Source organism: Anas acuta, chromosome 2 (genome assembly GCF_963932015.1).
Source record: "Anas acuta chromosome 2, bAnaAcu1.1, whole genome shotgun sequence".
Classification (NCBI taxonomy): Eukaryota; Metazoa; Chordata; class Aves; order Anseriformes; family Anatidae; genus Anas; species Anas acuta.
The window spans coordinates 83,192,542-83,211,897 of NC_088980.1; the positions used below are offsets into that span (position 1 = coordinate 83,192,542).

Sequence of the window (19,356 nt, forward strand, 5' to 3'; positions counted from 1 at the left end):
AGGGAGCAGTGACATGGAAATGAGACAGTGTTCAGGTGCTCTTCTGCTACCCTTACCCTGTTACATGAGAGAGACTTGAGGCACAATCACATAGGCTGTCTGAGATACCAGGCGAGACTCGCTCAGGTACCACTGTGCAAGGAGGCTACATTAAAGCAAGACATCAGAGAAACGTAATTGTTACCACTACCGTAAATTTTACTTAATTTGTGGTTTTGTTTGGTCTTTTCCTAAGTCATGCGGTAGCTAAGGTAAGCCTTTTCCCATGCCCTCTGGAAGAACAGAGGGAGCAAGGAGAAACTGCTTGATAGCGAAGGTGTCTGATTTGAATCATGGAGTCTATAGACTTTTTTACAGGGCAGTTAAGGGGGCTACATACTGTAAATTGTGGAGGCGTAACAGAAGATCTCAAAACCGATATAATGAGGAGCGGTTTAGCTATCTGTAAAATTTGTTTACAGTTGCCATCCTAACCATCTGTTCTCTTTCCTTGTGTTGTAGTCAATTGGGGTAGATGATATTCTGTAATAGGTGAAAGGTTTTTTTTTAAAGTATGGTTTATGTCTTCGCATATACATTTATAGAGTGCATCTTATAACAAGGCTTAGATCCCATTGGTGCTATTTAGGGATGCTACTGTAGTAACAATGATATATTGCATATGCAGTCAATGCTGTGTTTACAAAGCATTTCCAGTTAGTCGTTATGGAAATGTAAGTTGTGTCCTTTCCCCGTCTGGTTGTTTTTGTACAGGCTATGGCTTATTTTGGTGAAATAATTTTTGGTGTATCTTTTAAAAGAGCTTATCCTTACTGTTGGTGGGTAGACTTCTGTCATAACGGATCATAATGTCTCTTGACAGGAATTGCCAGCATTGTGTGGACTTCAAGATACAGCTCTGTGCTCTACCACTCTAGCTGATGGGTATTCACAGCACCAGTCTTACATTGTATGCACGCTTGCTGGTTAATGTATGAAGACCACTGTTTTTGACATCAAGGATCACAGCTGCTTTCTAGGTAGCAGACTAGTATTAGGAACCTAGAATAGGTGGTTAGTTCCAGGTGTGATATTGCAGCATGCTTCTTTGGAGTAATGAATGCATGGGAAAAATGTGTAAAGCTTGTCTGGATCTGGTTTCGGAGCTGCGTTCTGATCTACAGACTTGATTCCCCAGGCCATGTATGAGAGACCTGTGACAGCCTTTTCCCCTCTATCTTAGAGAGAGCTTCACCATGCAGGCCTGCTACTTTGACATCAGTTATGAAGACCACAGGATGACCAAAAAGGGTGAAAAATCTGATGTCATTTTTGAGAATGAAAGGTAAATTCCATTTATTGTAGGCATTAACATCAGCTGAAAAAAAGCAAAGCTTTCATTTAGACCCACAGATTAAAGTTTTTCTAATATATTTTAATATATTAAATTTTAGATCTTAATATATTGCGATGGATGTCTTTACTTCCCTGCAGTATTTATTGGTATTTGTCACACTTGTATCTACCCAACACCAGTCTATCTGAGGGCCCATTCTGAGTGCAAACCTAATAGTTTATGATAGTCATTTTACAACACAGTGTTCACTTAAGAGTAATTACATCTTCTACTTTTGTTTTTGCAAAGTATTAGGAGCTTAGCGTAACTCCTGTTAAAGAATGTGCCCAGTCTGGATACATAGGTCAGAGCTTTATCTGAATAGAAAGAATATATCTGTAGAGCAAGTAATGATGATTCTGGGGTTGCATGGTCCCGTCTAAAAAAAAAAAAAATGAGAAAAACATTTCTGCCGACATAAATAACTATGTGCTGTAATGTTTAACATTGAAACTGACACACTAGTTTTTGGCATACAGCATGAATGACTATTGTGTTTGATGCAAGACAACCCCAGCAGCTATACTTTAAACAAAGACACAGTAAACCTTTCTGCAGTTACAACTAGAATCATAGAATCATAGAATATCCTGAGTTGGAAGGGACCCTTAAGGATCATCAAGTCCAACTCTTGACACCGCACAGGTCTACCCAAAAGTTCAGACCATGTGACTAAGCGCACAGTCCAATCTCTTCTTAAATTCAGTCAGGCTCGGTGCAGTGACCACTTCCCTGGGGAGCCCGTTCCAGTGTGCAACCACCCTCTCTGTGAAGAACCCCCTCCTGATGTCAAGCCTAAACTTCCCCTGCCTCAGCTTAACCCCGTTCCCGCGGGTCCTGTCGCTGGTGTTAATGGAGAAAAGGTCTCCTGCCTCTCGACACCCCCTTACGAGGAAGTTGTAGACTGCGATGAGGTCTCCCCTCAGCCTCCTCTTCTCCAGGCTGAACAGGCCCAGTGCCCTCAGCCGTTCCTCGTACGTCTTCCCCTCCAGGCCTTTCACCATCTTCGTAGCCCTCCTCTGGACACTCTCCAACAGTTTCATGTCCTTTTTATACTGTGGTGCCCAGAATTGCACACAGTACTCGAGGTGAGGCCGCACCAGCGCAGAGTAGAGCGGGACAATCACCTTCCTTGACCTACTAGCGATGCCGTGCTTGATGCACCCCAGGACACGGTTGGCCCTCCTGGCTGCCAGGGCACACTGCTGGCTCATATTCAACTAGCAATGTATTGCCTTCCTCTAGGATCATAGTGTATTTTTCCCTGAGTAAAGGGCTTTTTAATTCTGTTTATAATTGCTTGACTACAATGCAAGCATAGTCTGATCATGGGAACAGATCACAAAGTTTCAGAAGGTGATATGTGCTACGGATGGATATATTCATGCTTGCCAAGGAGCTGAGAGTATTGACATCCTTTCATGAATGTTTAGTTTTATAATTTCTAGTTGTTACTTCTGAACTACTTGTTGTTTGAAAGGATTAAAAGAATAAAGCTTTTTTTTTTAAAGTAGTCTTTTGGCAACTAAATGTACAGGACTGCAAATCCTTAATTAAAGTATTTTATCTCTAAGGAGCAAACCTTAAAGGCAACACAGATAAGACAGGTGTTATAAAGTACATGGTATAGTAGCTAGCTGAGAGATCCAGACCTGTTGGTCAGATATCAGCATTTCATAATTCATACCCTGTTTCACTACCATAGTAGCTTATGGTGAAGTGGGTCGCACAGTTCTGACAGAAAAAAAACTCTACTTGATTTAGGAAAACTATGTTGGATTCTTGCTTTCAGCGTTGTTGCTGGCACAACATGGGCAGAAGCTAGACAGAGAAAAGGTCGAGATTAACTTAGCGTACTACCATAATATTTTGTCATACTTGACGTGTTCAAAGCAATTTTAATTTCCATTAACATGGAATGTATAAAACACCTCAGTACTTTATAAGGGAATAAATAGTTAAATGGTAAATATGCTAAAACATTTTTGCAATCTTCCATTTTAGAAGATTCTACTCTAGTTAAGGATAAATATAAATTGCAACTTAGATCATTAGATACTCCTGTATCTACAGAGCCCATGTTATAGCCCCAGGTGCTGAAAACCTGTAGGAATCCAAAGAAGTTTTTACTTAGAACATAGGTAGAGAAGCAGCTGAGCTTATGTGGTGGTCTGAGTTTTGAGGTACCTGCATCTACGTACACTATGTTCCAGTAGTAAATCACTTGTGTAAATACTTACGGAGGTAAATGTTCTTAGAGAAACTTAAGCATCTTTTACATATGTTGTTTTTTTTCTCTGTGCATGTGAGAAAATGTAAATATTGATTACTGCTGAAATTATTTTTGTCAATAGGCCAAAGAAACATCAAGAGAAGAAGCGCTTGTTATGACACAAAGATGTTTTAGGTTTCTTAATATCTTCATTTGCCACTCTAATCCCACTGAGCAAGTCACCTTAGTGCTCTGAGTGCTTGCAATTGCACAGAGCATCGGAGTAGCTTTAGTGTTTTATGTTGTATAATATAATTGGGTTGTTTTAAAACAAACTAAAAAGTAAGAAGAAATAAACCATGCAGTTTGTTCTGCTTTGCCCGTGGCTTAATTATAAGAACAAAATCGATGGAAATTCTTTCCTGTTGTATCATCATCACATGACACAATAAATGTACTTGTGAAGGTGAAACATTTGAGTTGGGAAGTACTTGGTCTCTTGGTCTTCCTTTCTGATGTTGGTAGACCTTTCTTATGCAACTAGTCAATTTCATTTCAAGAAATTTGCTTCTGCAAAGACTGGTTAATGAGGATTTTGGGATTAGTCTGTAAATCTCTCTGAAATTAAAGGTAAATGAATGTGTTTGATTAGTTTTACTTCTGTACCTGTGCTGGTCAAAAAAAAAATAGAAGCATATGAGTCATGTGGTTAGATAGGCCATTTATATTAAGGAAAATTTTAATTTTCTTTCTCTCAAAAAGAATGGAAGGAAATAAATGGACTTAAAATTTAGTTATCTGCTCTATTAAATAGAAAAATATCATTATTCTTACTATGTTTACTTTTAAAGGATGAACAGATGAGTGTGTTACTTGCATGTTGCTTTAGAAATTATGTACCACCATAGAGGAAAGAAATCAGTATTTTGTATCTCGTGGAGTAAACATTAAATTCAAATAATCATTAAAACAGTAATAACCAATTCAGTAGAGTATTAATTATTCAGCAGTATACAAGCACCAAGACTTGATACCAATGCTTGATAATGTAATGTTAATTCTAACTAAGTGGAGAGACTTTATGTAGGCCAAAATTGAAGATGGTTATCCCAATAGTGGGTTTTGTTGTGCCTTTTTTTTGTTTCTTGTTTTGATTTTAATTACTAGCTTGGAGCTTTCTTAAAAAGAGTGTCAGGTTAGAATTGTAAAATCATTCTACTTGGAAGAGGTTTAATGAGGTACTAATCCAACTATCTTCTCAATGCCACATCAACATTGAATTTAGACCAGGTTGCCCAGGGCTTTGTCTAGGTGTTCCTTGAAAATCTCCAAGAACCTGATTCAGGGATCCTGAAGCCTGCCCTGAACAACCTCTTCTAGTGCTTAATTCCCCTCATACTGAACAATCTTTTCCTTAAATCAAGTTAGAGCCTCCCTTGTTTCAATTTATGACCACTGCATTTCCACCTTCAGCCGCAGACCTCAGTGAAGGATCTACCTCATTCTTCTGGGTAACCTCCTCTTTGATGATGGAAGGCTGCTGTTAGGTTCAGCCCACACCCAACACCATCTCTTCTTCATGTTACAGAAGCTGATTTCAGTCAGCTACCGTATAATTTTAAGCTTGTTAATGTTAAGCTACCATATATAATTTTGATCTGTTCACTATTAAAACTTGAGGTTTATTTCAGTTTGTTGCATCACTTTCCTTTGACAAAAGCTGAGGATAAAGTGCTGACAATAAATCAGTTGATTAGTCTTCATTCTCCTTGTTTAATTTTAGAAGTGAATGAGTATTAGTAAGGACAAGTCTGGATTTTTCTCAGGAGCTTGAACCAGGTTTCCGGTGGTAACTGAATCTCGTACATGTTTTGTTTCTTTGTGTGAAATTCATGCTGTTGCACTGAAAAATTGAAGACTATTTCAGTGATACTCTTCAAACTTGAGACAAATTAGAAAAATATGTCCTGTCTGGAAGAAATTAGAAGAGATATAATACAGTCTTTGCGTGTCTGTGTACCATTTGATTCTATCATGAATTCACAGTAGCTAAAATAAAAGCTCGAACTTACAGGGAGAAAAATATAAATACTGTTTAAAGAACATATATTAAAAAAAACACATACATAGCAATGTGGAGGTAGACAGCAAAGCATATGGTGCCAGGAGCTTGATGCTGGGAACAGTTCCACTCTGTCTTCATTATTAATCTGGAAAGAGCACAAGCATATGCTAACTTTAATTTTCTGTTTTGTTTTGTTTCTTATAAATTGAAGAATATCGTAGTTACCCATCAGGACAGAGGACAAAGTGATTTGGCACAACTGGGGGGAGAGGGGAAGAAGGGAAGGGCAAAACAGTATTTCACTTGGAAATTACAAACTAATAGAATTAGGGGGAAATGAACCAAATTTATTTATTTAAACATGGGGACATTCACGTAGGAAATGGTAGCATTAAAAGAGACTCTTGGGACTCCTTGCTGGCTGCAGGATGGGAACATAAAGAGCTGAATTGCAGAGCCATCAGCTCACCGAGGAAGAGAGGAGTAATAGCTCTTTCCTACAAAGACATGTTGCTGCTTCTCAGAAGAGGGGGAAACAAGTCAGATTGCAACTTAAGGAAGGCTACTAAACTCCGTGACAGTTTTGAGGGGGCACAGGCTTTTTGATTTTAGTTATTTGTCTTGTCAGTAATTTGTTCCTCGGGACTTAAAAGAAAAATAGTAATTTAAAAAAATAATAATCAAACTTTAAGGACTGAGTTCAAATTTTGCAGGGAAAAAAGGGGAAAAAATAAAAATAAACGCGTATGGGAGAATCTGTCACTGCTGGAAGGATGTTCCAGAAAGTTATGAGCATGGTTAATGAAGTACTTTGGACTCTAAAGTAGAGCAGTGACTACAGGCATCCTTTAAACTTGGCCATTTGGCAATGTGCAAATGGCATCTGAATCTGTTTAAAAATGTGAACAGCAGTTAACAGCAAAGCAAAAAGATAAGTCACACAGCAGCTGACCAGCGTGAAGCTAGCTTGTGGTGTAGATGGTTTCCAGCAGCCCAGGATGCCAAGTGTGCTTCGTGAACTGATGCTCTTTGAGGCATCAGGTACTTGCCAGCCAGCACTGTGGTGACTGAACCTGGGGAATAGGCAGAGACCAGACTTTCCCATCTGTTTGGGAAGGGCTAGATTTCAGCAACAGGTATCTTTATAGCTAATAATGTGCATCTCATCCTTACTGCTTCCATACTGGGTGGAATAGTGAATTGGGTTTTATCTTTCAAATAAATAAATAGATGTGCCCTAATAGAATAATTTCACAGCTTAAACTGTGATCTATCTTGCTCACCTGTATCTTCATCTTTTTCTTTTGATTTTTTCAAACTATTTATAGATATCAGAATAATTAATGACATTTCTACTGCATTTGGATTATACCTGACCTTTGCTTGATATTATAGTATATACTGCTGTCTTTATTCCCTATAACATCTTGAAACTTTGCTTCTGCAGTGTATACATTGAACAAGTGCTTCTTAGAGCTTACCAACTAATGTTAACTTAATATCGTAATAACTATGAATTCATTAAATGTTATATTGATGATAATAAGCACAGATTCAGCAAATGAAGATATAACAAAAATGTTGATTCCAAATTGTTTTTTCTTTTAAACCAATCCTTCAGGGAAGTTCAGCAGCCATTGCATGGTGTGCTCCTGTTACAATTTCTTCTGAAGATTTTTTGTTTTTAAGAAACAGTTACTGCATATTAAGCTGGACAACTGTCTACATAGCACATACGTAAATTTCTGAGTTACTGTATACAGTGTTTGCTGTAGAGTAATATGATCATACAGGTAAGAAATTAGCTTAATTCACGATGCATACAATTACAGGTTCATGAGTGTAGTTACCTAGGAAAACACCTTTAGATTGCAGACGTTGTCATAAATTTCTTCTGTGATTTTATTGCCACTACATGTGACTTCTGTATTGCTTAAAATCATGGAGCTGCTAGCAGAGGTTAGACTCTTGCTTGGCATCTTAAAGCATGTTGCTCTGTATCTAAGTGGGGATGAACAAACTGGAAAATGTTCTTGACTCAAAAAAAAAAAAAAAAAAAAAAAAAATTAAATGAAAATTTATAGTGCACTATAACAGCAGGTAAATAATTACTGAAAAGGCAAGCTTCATATGCATTTATTAATGAGGGTAATCCTCTTTATTTCAAAAATATAATCCAGATAATCTTGGTATTTCTCTTGGTTGCTTTTTGAGTTTTTAAGGTTAAATTAAAAAAAAATCATTTTCTCCAGTCATATTACTAAACTTACCCTAGTGCTAATTTTCATCTTCATATTTTGGCTTTTTCTATCAGCTCTTTGATTGTCTCTCGAATGCAATGATGCCTTAAGCCAAAACTGCTCAGTCACTCAGAAAATGTTAAAACATCTGTAAGATTTTTGCCTCTTAGGATAAAAAATCACAAGCAGTTCAAGGACTGTCAGGGACCCAGTGTTCTCTTCACTATTGTTCTGAATGAATTATTGTGTCTTGGTATTTCCCTGGAATAATCAAGTCTTCTCTCCAACCAGCCTGATTAAACAGGAAATGCATAACGAGAGTTCAAGCAATGACTATCCAAGTTAGAATTGCTTTTCAGATTTCTACATGCTGTTGTTAATTTAAAGTAAAAATAAAATGTGCTAACATACAAGATATATAGGAGACCTTGCAAATAAAATAAATCTTAGATTTAGTTGTTTACATACTTTTAGTTTATGTCCGCATAATTATGTGAAATTAACAAAATAAAAAGAAAGTGTGACATTATCAAACAGGTCAAAATCATTTAAATCAGAGAGGCTTATGCAATTCCGAAACGCGTGCCAGATCAGTGCTGAGGGTTCCTGGTATTACTCAAGGTTAATTCAACTGCAGTACATGAGGTTTCATGTCTGAAGATGGTAGTTAATGATCTCGATCTCTTTTCTCTCACAGCCTATTAACTGAGATTGGGGAACATCAACTTAATAGAGGTAGGGTTGAGGCCCCAAATTCTTGGTTGCCGATTGTAATCATGAAAGTTTAGTAAGTTGTTCATTTATGAAGGGTTTGGGTCCTTTCTTAAAATGAGTTATAAGGAGAGCATTCAATTGGGATGAACATATATTCTGAGCATATTTTGGAAGCACATGTTTGGGTTTCATGGAATAGTGGATATAATTTCAATAAAAAGTGGTTACTACAAGATAAAAAAAAAAATCATAGTAGTGTAGCTACTTTGTTCACAGTCACAGCATGATGGTCAGTGGAAATTCACTTCAGTCTGCCTTTTTCTAAATTCACTGTATCAATGATCGTATTTTATCTTATGCAGTCAGTAGTTAGAACAAGTTCAGTAAAAGGTTTTAAGAAGTGTCTCACTCATTTTTTATATAGCCTCAGATGGATTTAGATACTGGCTCTGGTCATACAACTGCTGAGTATGAACGAGAGATACTTTGACTACAGAATTCTTTAGGGGTCATGCAAATCTCTAAAGGAAAAGTACCAAGAGACTGAACTCCTCAGCTAGCTTATTATCCGTACAGTTTTTCCCTATTCTTTTCCCTATTCTACCCTTTGTCTGATTCCCTCTGTTTTGTTTTGCAGCACTACTTTTTTTCAGACAGTATCATAATTTTCAGCTACTGTAAATGTTGTGTAAAATTTTGATTGCTGGTTTCATAGGAAATCAGGAAACATTAGTCACTGCCTAGAGTTCCTTACTGTTCTCTGTGTATCTTTACAAAACAATTATTAGAAAATGGTTTTGCTAAACTGATCACCATTCTTAATGGGATTCTCACTTGTAGGATTGCTGTCTCCTCCTAGTAGGTAAGGCTTCCATTTCTTCTGATTTTAACATTTTTTACAAGGATGTGCCAGATGCATGTTCAGATAAAGCCTTTCTAGGAATGTTACTGGGAATGCAGCAGGTGAGAGTGTCTTTACCTTTTGAGTCATCTGCTGATTCAGAGCCCAGGATGATGGTAGGGGAGTGCCAGCAAAGACAGAAAATCTAAAGCCCTGACTGATGCTTTTTAGTCAGTAAGAGCTTATCTGGGTTTTTTCCCTCTTCTTCTGTTAGAATATTAGCTAGCCCAAAGTCTATTCATGTCTTACACTGACATGGATAATGATGTGCTCTTAATGAGTATTTGAAGGCACTTATTAGGTAACTGTTCTAATTCAGCTGTGACTTCATTCTTAAACCATACCATTTTATACATCTTGGTAAGTTAATGTTTATAAAGTATTTTCAGCTCTCAAAATGAAATGAGAAATGCATAAAAATTTGTAAAGTTCTCCCTTAGATTTTTGTTGACTTAGCATACTTAGAATGATTTAAATACCACCCTGCTGGTATGCTTCACCTCTCTTCAAATTGTTCTTCCATTATTGAGTCACTTTATGGGTGTGATGCACTCTGTGCTTTAGGTGCCTTCTGAATTCCCTTCTGCTATACCATAGCTGGGACAGATGTTACTATTTTATCTCTCCTTAGGTGGAATCATATCGTCTCACTATGCCTATCCTGAGCTAATGATCTGAGCCCACTCTAGAATTCTCCTCATATTTCAGCTTCACTAACCTCTGCACATTTCCAACAAACAGATTTCAAAGGATAATTTTCAAGATGTGCTTCTGAGGTCTTTCTCATCTTTTTAGGTCCTTTGTAGCTAGCTTTTCTCAAGCTCCTGATAGCAGTACTACAGGGCTTCCCTTCTGTTGTCCTAAGGGAGGATTCATACTGCCTTTGGAGATAAAAGTATATTTATTACCCTTTAAAGGTGTGGATTTTTATTTTAAGCAATCTTTTATTTTTTTTTTTATGTTGTCTCCTTCTCTGAAGTTGAGTGAGATTCTGGAGGACCTTTTTGCCTTCATTTTTTTACATAGGGGTGTTGAAATTAAGTCACTGTTATGGAATGGCTCTTCAGTTAAATGAGTTCAAGCAAGCTTGCATGCCACCAAAATTACCACTTGCATGTTCTGTTATGGACTTCTGTTATGAACCGGTGGATGAAAAACTTAATATTAGCCAGCATTGTGTGCTTGCAGCCCAGAAGGCCAGCCTTATCCTGGGCTATATCAAAAGAAGCACAACTAGCAGGTCAGCGTCTGCTCTTATTAGACCACCATCTGGAGAACTGCATTCAGCTATAGGGTCTCTGGCATAAGAAAGACATGGACCTGTTAGAGCAGCTCCAGAGGAAGACTGTGAATGTGATTCGAGGGCTGGAGTTCCTCTCCTGGGAAGGCTGGCTGAGAGAGTTGGGGTTACTTAGCATAGGAGAAGAGAAAGCTCAGGGGAGATCTTATAGCAGCCTTCCAGTACCTAAAGGGGGCCTACAGGAAAGCTGGGGAGGGACTCCGTGTCAGGGAGCGTAGTGATAGGACAAAGGGGAATGGCTTTAGATTAAAAGAGGGTAGATCTAGATTAGATATTGAAAGAAAGTCTTCACTCAGAGGGTGGTGAGGCACTGGCACAGGTTGCCCAGAGAAGCTGCAGATGCCCCATCTCTGGAAGTGTTGAAGGCCAGGCTGGATGGGGCTTTGGGCAACCTGGTCTGGTGGGAAGAGTCCCTGCACATGGCAGGGGGGTCAAAACCAGATAGTCTTTAAGGTCACTCCCAACCCAAATAATTCTGTGATTCTAAGACTCCTTAAGCATTGGCTTGCAACCAACGGTCACTGACAATACCTAGTATCTCTGTCACGCCCTGATGTGATGTTCACCCACTCTACGTAGAGGTAAGTGACGTCACTTGTTACTGTATATTTACTGAGTTGGCAGCTTCTCTGATCTCTTCTAACATGTCTCAGACTCAGGATAATGGTCAGGGAATCCTATGGTATATTCTTCCTTTGTAATCCTGCAAGGTCAGTCCCTACAGAGATTAATTGAGGTGGTGAATTTGGTGATTTGGTGTAACGTTGAACAGAGCTCTATCATGTATCACTGCTATAGGCTGTTGTACTATTCCTGTGTATCCTGTATCTTCTTTCTACATTTCCCACCATTTTTTCCTTCAAGTTCTAAGCATGTAGATCCTTGTTTGCTGCCTTTTAGGGCTAGGCATTCTAGTTCATCGTAGTTCTTAGGCTTCCAGCATTTGCGTGGAAGCATGCGTATCACTGCTGGAATTCTGCCTCTATTTGTCTATCTGGATGTATAACAGTGGTTCTTTAAGATGGTTTATGTATCGCAGTGATTCATCTGACTGCCTAATTACCAGATGTTGCCAGATTCCCACTGGATCCAAACTTCCATTCATCTTCTCAACTCACTTCCGTAGACTTTTCCAACAGCTCTCCTCACTCCATGCTGGTAACCGCCTTGCTTCAGGAAGGGCTTCTTGCCCAGCTTCTAGTTTTGTATCTCTGGTAACATCTTCCTTCCCCCCTCCTTCTTCTTACCACCCCCAGTGCTCTCCTGAGTGAGTTTCTGTCCTTGATCTTACAAGATTCAGAGATGAGACTGAATTTTGTTGATACAAGAGGGTCAAAAGAAAAACATGTAAATATTTAATGTTGCACAAAGTAATATATTCATGTAGCGTGTTTTAAAATACCAGGAAAAAATAGGACTCTACCTTTGAAAATAGCAGAAGCATTGAACAATATGCTGTAGACAAAACAGAATTCATGACGGTTTTAATTTCAGTGTAAAGAAGCAATTTACTTGGGGAAATTTTACTAGGGGTGTTTTTTTGTCTTTAATTATCAATTATAAACTACAAAAAAACAAACAAACAAAAAAAGCAACTCACAACTTCCCAACTATAAGGGAATCAGGCCAAAAACATCTTTGTCCTCTGAGAAATCAGGAATACTTGAGCGAGTCATGTTACAGCTTGAGGTTGTCTTGCTGCCCTTATCCATGACATACACGTTGATCTACAGTCACTCCATCTTTGAGTCTGTTCTCAGAGTTGGCAGGGCTTGGGTGGGTCCATTTTCTTTGGGCCATCTCCAAATTTGCTCCCCAGGCATTTCCTGTGATCTCTTCTCAGCTCTGAAGCCAGGATGATTAAATAAGTTGTTATCAAGAGCACTGGGCTGTTGGTTGGGCCATGCAGCCGTGTACCCGTCTGGTATTTCCTGGCTTTTTTGCAGGGACAGTTCATGACTCTCAGAAACTGCACCCTTGGCCTTGCCAGAATAGCCTTAACCACGTGAGGACGATGAACTTTTGCCCCAGTGGTCCTAACACAAACAGGCAAGTGTGTGTGCACTCTTACCCTTTCACATGATAAAGCTCCCAATTTAATTAAGGGGAATTCTGTGGCTTAATTCCATGACTGGCTTGAAACATCCTAAACTGTGAATAGCTATTGTGTTTCTTCTGGGGCTCACAGCTGTTTCACAGAAACTCTTCCTGAGCTTTCACCCCTGTGTTTTGTTTTCCACTACTGTGAGTACACATTTATGTTTGCTTTCAGTGTAACAGTGCGTTATTAGTTTTTCCTTTTGCTCAGAATACATTACTTGTATTTTCAAAGATATTTTGTGTGAGGTTGAGTTTTGTATAAGAAAGGGTACATAGCTGCTGAACACTGAAATATTCAGCAGCGTTCCAACAGAACAGACTTGACATATAGATGTGTAAATGACAAGAATTTTGCCAATACACAAGACATAAAGCACTGTTTCACTTACTTATCCCTATTTTATCTTGCTGTATTTATTCATTTGTAGTCTGGATGTTTTCCTAAAAAGACTATTTCAGACTTCATAAATTTCCAGCAATCATAAATCTTCTGTGACCATTGTTTCAATGTAGTTGTCCTGATGTGTGTTTGTACTACAGAAAAACTGAACACAGATCTGTAATTTTGGCATTTCTTGGCCTCCAAATTCTCTGTCTGGTAATTTAAATATTTTAGTAGTATGTTGGGGTTTTAACATATTTACGTGAAATCTGTTAGGATTTAGTTTTGCATTTCATACTGTGCCTCATGAAAAGTGACTCAAATGAATTCGCATATTTTCAGTTTGAGGTTGTCATCTATTCTGAGAGCTTGTGAAAGGCATGATTATTAAAGCTGGTGTTTTAGGTTCTGGATTTTTATTTTTTATTTTTTAAATAATTTCTATATCTGATCATTCTAAATGACACATCCTTGTTAACAAAGCAGAAGAGGGAGCGAGGAAGCCTGGCAGTAAAAGCTGTGCATAATTCTTGTTTAGAAGCCTTTTTCTTTGTATGTCGAGATAAAGGCAAAAAGGAAAAAATAATTAAAAAAATAATAAATATTTACTCATCTAGCTTTTGTGTATTACTTGCAAATTGATAATATGTAGAAAAAGAATAACAAAAAGAAATTATGAAGAATGATAGTGGATGGCAAATCAGATATTTTAGAGATATGGTATTAGAGCTACTGTAGTTAAAGCTAAACAGGATAACATATGAGAAAAATATTCTTCTGAATTAGTCCAAAGATAAATTTAACATGCAAATGCTAATGACAAATTTCTGTATGTATCATGTTTGCAAGAATGTTGCTATTCCTTTGGGTATCCAAACTGTTACTGTTTTCCAGTTCATCTGAGAAACGTTTGGCAAAAGAATGTAAATAATCGTGTTTATCTAAATCAAATTTTTACTCTTCAGTGAAGAAACAAATTGCAAAATCTGAAAATTATGGAGAAGTAGATCACAAAACTTTGTGGCTAGTAAAAAGAAATCTGAATTTTCTCTTTAACATAAGATTAATATTAAAATCTATAATTGCTAATGCTTTTATAACTTGACTTCTCGTGATCCAGTTTGAGTTTTCCAATGAAATGACCAAAGCAGGAAAAACAAAGCCAAAGCTCAATATATTAGTAGTGAGCTGTTAGTGAACAGAGAAGTGCAATACATCGGAAATACATCATAGTGTTTTGGAATTACACTCCAAAGCATTACATGCTTGCACAGCTCAGTACTGACAGTGTAGCTTTTCTAAAAATCAAGTACTCTTCTTCTCTCTTTTAATATTTTGTTTCAGAAATTCTTGTTGTGTTTAGTTTTTGTGCCTGTTTTTCTTTAGCTTACTCTTTTCATCATGTTATTAATATGAATTATGCATGCTGTCAGGAAAGAATAAGGCAACAAGGTTTGCCAAGACGTATATGCAGGACGTGATCTGAATCTTCATAATTCCTGTAGGAGATGGAACTTGGAACGTTCAGAGCAGCTCAATCCAATTTACAAATGTTTTCCTTTCCCCTGTAATATTTATAGATTTTACGTGAAGAAGGATAGGACTAGTAAGAAGTTCTGATTTGCAGTATTTAGATTTAAAAGTTCTTCACTGTCCAATCACTGGCTTAGTCTTAAGTTTTATTTCAAATTTTGAGTTTTAAAAAAAAAAAAAAAAGAAAATTTTGAGTGACTGTGCTAAATTTGATCTTTTTTTTTCCTTTAACATTTTCCTTAACATTTGCAAAGCTGTAAATGAAACCAGTGTTCTCAAATTTGGAGTTCAGTTCCCTAATCCCAGCCCACCATCCAGTAGAAATTAAATATTTCTCAAATTATTAATGAAATTGAAAATTAGAGATGTCTCCTGATTTTGAATTTTCTTAAGGGATTTTTCTGCAACTCTAATAATTAGGCATGGAATTTTTAGAGCTGGGAAGAATGTGAATGCAGCATTTAAACATCATTAATCACCATGTGAATCTGTCTAGTGAATAGGAGCAAGATTGATTCATGGATCAAAGTGGTAATAAATTACAATTGTTATTTTTAAGACTTTTAAAATTCATAATAAATACAATTTTATGAATGCTAACTTGGAATTATGGCATAAATTCAAGTTCAAACTTACATTAAAATACTTTTTATTTGTTAAAAGCAATCAGGTTTTAGGCCTTGTCCACAACTTCATTAACTAAATGTACTAGATGCAGTGAGTGTAATATAGTGTTTATATCATATCATCCATAATAGAGGATAAACGTTTCCAAACCTATCTACAGAAATAGGTCTTCATCCTTTTGGTTTGATCTTTTTTTTTTTTTTTTTTTTTTTTGTGATGAGGACTGAAAGGGAAATCTTGGTCTACAATGTTTTTGTGTTTCTCATTCTCATATGCTTGAATGTCCAGGTTTCCTTTGCTATTTAAGAGGTGACCTACCATTCGTCCATGTCACTGAGAGAAACACCAAGCTCTGTAAGTGGTAGCTGTTAACTTTGTTGCTGCCTTAAACTATACTGCTTGCAGTCTGATTCCTGCTGTTCTTGATGTCATAACGGTATGTGCCATTTCTCAGTCCATAGCTAGCTCTTGAACTGGGAAAATATCACTTGTGATCTCATCAGTAAAAATGATGTCATCTCTGGAACCAGACATCCTGAAATCAAGATAAGCTTAGAAATAACAGGAACTTATGTGGGATCGAGAAGAACGTAATACAGCAGTTTGTTGAAAACGTCCTCGGTATCACATTGCTCAAGCAGAATTTGCCAACAGTCAATTCAACCTGTGAATCACAGTGTTTGTTGCACTAGAGGAGCACGCACTTCTTCCTGAATTTCTTTGCCAGCTGCACGATTTCCATCAAAACATTTGAAGATGATGTGAAAAGTTTTCATGTTCCCTCCTCCTTTTTGAGGGAAAAGGAAATGAACTTACCATGGGATCCATCTCAAAATGTAGTATTGGTGGCAAAAGATATGGAACTACTAAATGAGGCATAACAAATTGCCAGGACTAGGTAATGTTCATCCAAAAATAATAGCCCAACTGCAGGCTATAGTACTGTGACTTTTTCTTTTTAGCTGCGGGGAACTGTCTAATTGTTAAAATGGGTTGGGTTGGAAGCTTAAAGATCATCTAGTCCAACCTCTCTGCCATGGTCAGGGACATCTTTCACTAAATCAGGTTGTCCAAAGCCATATCCAACCTGACTTCAAATGGTTCTGTGGATGGGATATCCACAACATGATGCCTGCTTTCTAAAAGGGCTTCAAAGTAGGTGTAGATAGCTCCCATCAGTATCCCATTTGTATCAAACTAATAGAAATAGTAATCAAGAATTACAGAATCATTTAGGTTAGAAAAGAGCTCCAAAATCATTGAGTCCAGTCCTTAACCTAGCAAGAACACAAATTATGACTTCAGGTGCTAAAATAATAAACTGAGATAGTAAATGCACTTTTTAAAGAGAGGAAAAAAAAATCTGATGCCACACCAAAATCAGATGAAATCAACTTGGGTTAAGTATAAAGTGATGTATGTAGAAAAAAAATCGGACCTTCACATATGCAGAGATGGGTTTTAACCTGATATGAGGCAAGGACAACAGCCTTATGAAGATAATAGTTAATTCCATTGTGGCTGTTTTGTTGTCAATAACAACCATAAAGAGGTGGTGGTACTTGAAAAGAGTGAGATGAGGCTTTTAACAACTTTGATTTGCTTAATGAGTTCCGCAGCATTTCAGATTGTGAGCCCAGAAGTACATCCTGAATTTGGCAATGCTATCTACTACGTCTTGTTGCAGGTCTGTTTCTCTTCATCAGATCCTCCAGTATCTAGCTAAAAATTTCCAAGCAATATTCAGAGCCAGTGATGTTGGTTTTATTGAAATAACAGTGAGGTTCACGCTGAAAAACTTGTGGACCATTTCATTTTTCTGGACGTAATACAGGTTAACATTAATAGAACAAGCCATGGATTAATCTATGTATTCCATGTTCTTTTTGGATACAGAAGATAAGTCATGCATCAGGAGAATCTAGAAGTGCCTTTTCTTTCACTACTATTCTTGTCAAAACAATGGGCCTTAATTTATGATGCAGTAAAAGGCTCTAGTCTATATGCAATAGTTCATAAAACTGTCTTAAAAACTAATCCACTAGTAAGCAGTATCTTCTTTCTTGAGAACCTTTCCACACATAAAGCAAGACCTTTTTTGTTAGCCTTAATGGCCCGGATTTACCACATCCTGTCCTTTCTTTTGTGGAAAAGTTAGTCCTTATACCTGTCATCTGAGCTTTTGCTTTGCAATTCCTAGATGATGCTAACAAGTGTGCCCCAGGTAGCCTTTCAGATCACGGCTGTGGTTCATCCTCTGTCAGCTTCCCTTTTTTATACTGTCCCAACACCTTCAGGCTAACTTGAAACATCTAACTGATAAGTACAAGTGCATAATCCAGAGCAGTTTGACACTTAAAAATACAGAAGACTGAAGATTATAGAAAAATCTAATTGTCTAAATAAAATGTACACTTCTACAACAAAAAGAGTAGAAAAACAAAACAAAAAAAAAGCTAGAAAATCTGAATACTCATTCATGCTGTTTGTGGTAGAGATAAATTTTAATGCCTTCACACTCCAGAGCAGCAAAAAATCCATTAGCACACAGATTCTCACAGTCATTGACTGTGTGGGAAGATACAGATGGGTTTTTTTCTTCATTGCAACAATATCACTAACAGCAGGAGCCGAAACATACTATGTCATGTCAACCTGAAACAAATTAGGATTTAAGAATCTAATAAAGTTGGGATTGCTCAGTAGTGCAGTTTGCTAACAGAATGTCATTGCACACAAATGGTATGTGTTCAGAGCTGGGTAGCTCTGGCTGTTAAGACACTTGCATTTCCCTGATGAGCTGGGATGCCAGCAGCAGCCCCACTGCAAATTTGAGTTTGATGTGCTGATCCCAAATTTTCCTTGGCGCTGGATGATAAAAAGAGCTTTATGGCCAAACGACTGAACCAAACTTAAGTTCCACTAAGAAAAATACTTGGAAGCCTGTCAAAAACCTAAAATACACCAAGTTCAAGGGTTACTATACTGTAAGTGACTGATGCTATCTATACTACACAGATTCAAATAAAAGCATGTTGGTATATTCTGTGCACTACCTAGTGAAGATATATACGTTTTTTATTAGTGTTATTTCATAAGGGACAACATATTTATTGTATAGTTTTTGTATATTGTTTCTGTTATAATGAAAAAGAAACCAAGAAATCTAATGGGCAGAACTCCTTATTATCAAAATTTTAAATGTTTGCATTTTTACTTCTTATATAGTCAGGGATAAGAAATACTGAAGAGTATACTTAGCTTCCTATGCAGCTATTTTGTATTTGATTTGAAGCTTGTGGTCACAGCCGCGTATATACAGTTAAAAAAAAAAAAATATATACAGAGATGTTAATGGTATATAATGACTCTTTAATTCATTAGTTTAGAAGAAAAAAATCATATAAGTGATTATCGTATCAATGGCAGACAGTTATATACTATATATATTCTATACTACTCTTTAATAAACACTGAAAATGTAAGCCTATGTTATTTTTCCAAAATTGGCTGTCCTCAAATTAGTTAGTTGTTTTGTGAAGCAGGGCACGCAGCTATCTCATTCTGGCTTATAAATTGCACTTTAGGATGCTTGTGTACAGACATGGCTCTTCTGTGTAGCAGTAGTATCAGTTTGACCTCCTTCCAATTACAAAGATATTTTTTAACTGGTGTGTTTAAAAACATAAAGATTGTTATATATATCAGATGCTATCTTTTCATCCAGTGCAAAGACCTATCTGTTCTTGAATTAGCTTCGTAATATGAGGAATAGAACATATGCTGTATGTGAACTAAAATAAGTGTTTTTACAACTACCTTTCTAGTAGAATAGAAAAGGTAAGTTAAATGTATCTTAGAAAAAAATGTAGATCGCTAGGGTCCAGGTAAAGGTTAGAGACAGCTT

At 37.1% G+C, this 19,356-nt stretch overlaps 1 protein-coding gene across 9 annotated transcripts in view; it reads left to right on the forward strand.

Annotated features, from left to right (window-relative positions):
• The window catches only part of CTNND2 (catenin delta 2), a 645,736-nt gene that overhangs the window by 438,940 nt on the left and 187,440 nt on the right, over positions 1 to 19,356 (forward strand). For 7 of the 9 annotated variants that reach the window (XR_011092756.1, XM_068670993.1, XM_068670989.1 and 4 more), the window contains one exon: positions 1,223 to 1,324. The exons of the other annotated variants lie outside the window; for them this stretch is intronic. Coding sequence is in view for 6 of the 7 variants with exons in the window: in XM_068670993.1 (XP_068527094.1) it covers positions 1,223 to 1,324 (102 nt within the window). In the remaining variant the exon portion in view is untranslated. The remainder of the gene's footprint in view (positions 1 to 1,222; positions 1,325 to 19,356) is intronic. 9 annotated transcript variants of the gene reach the window in all.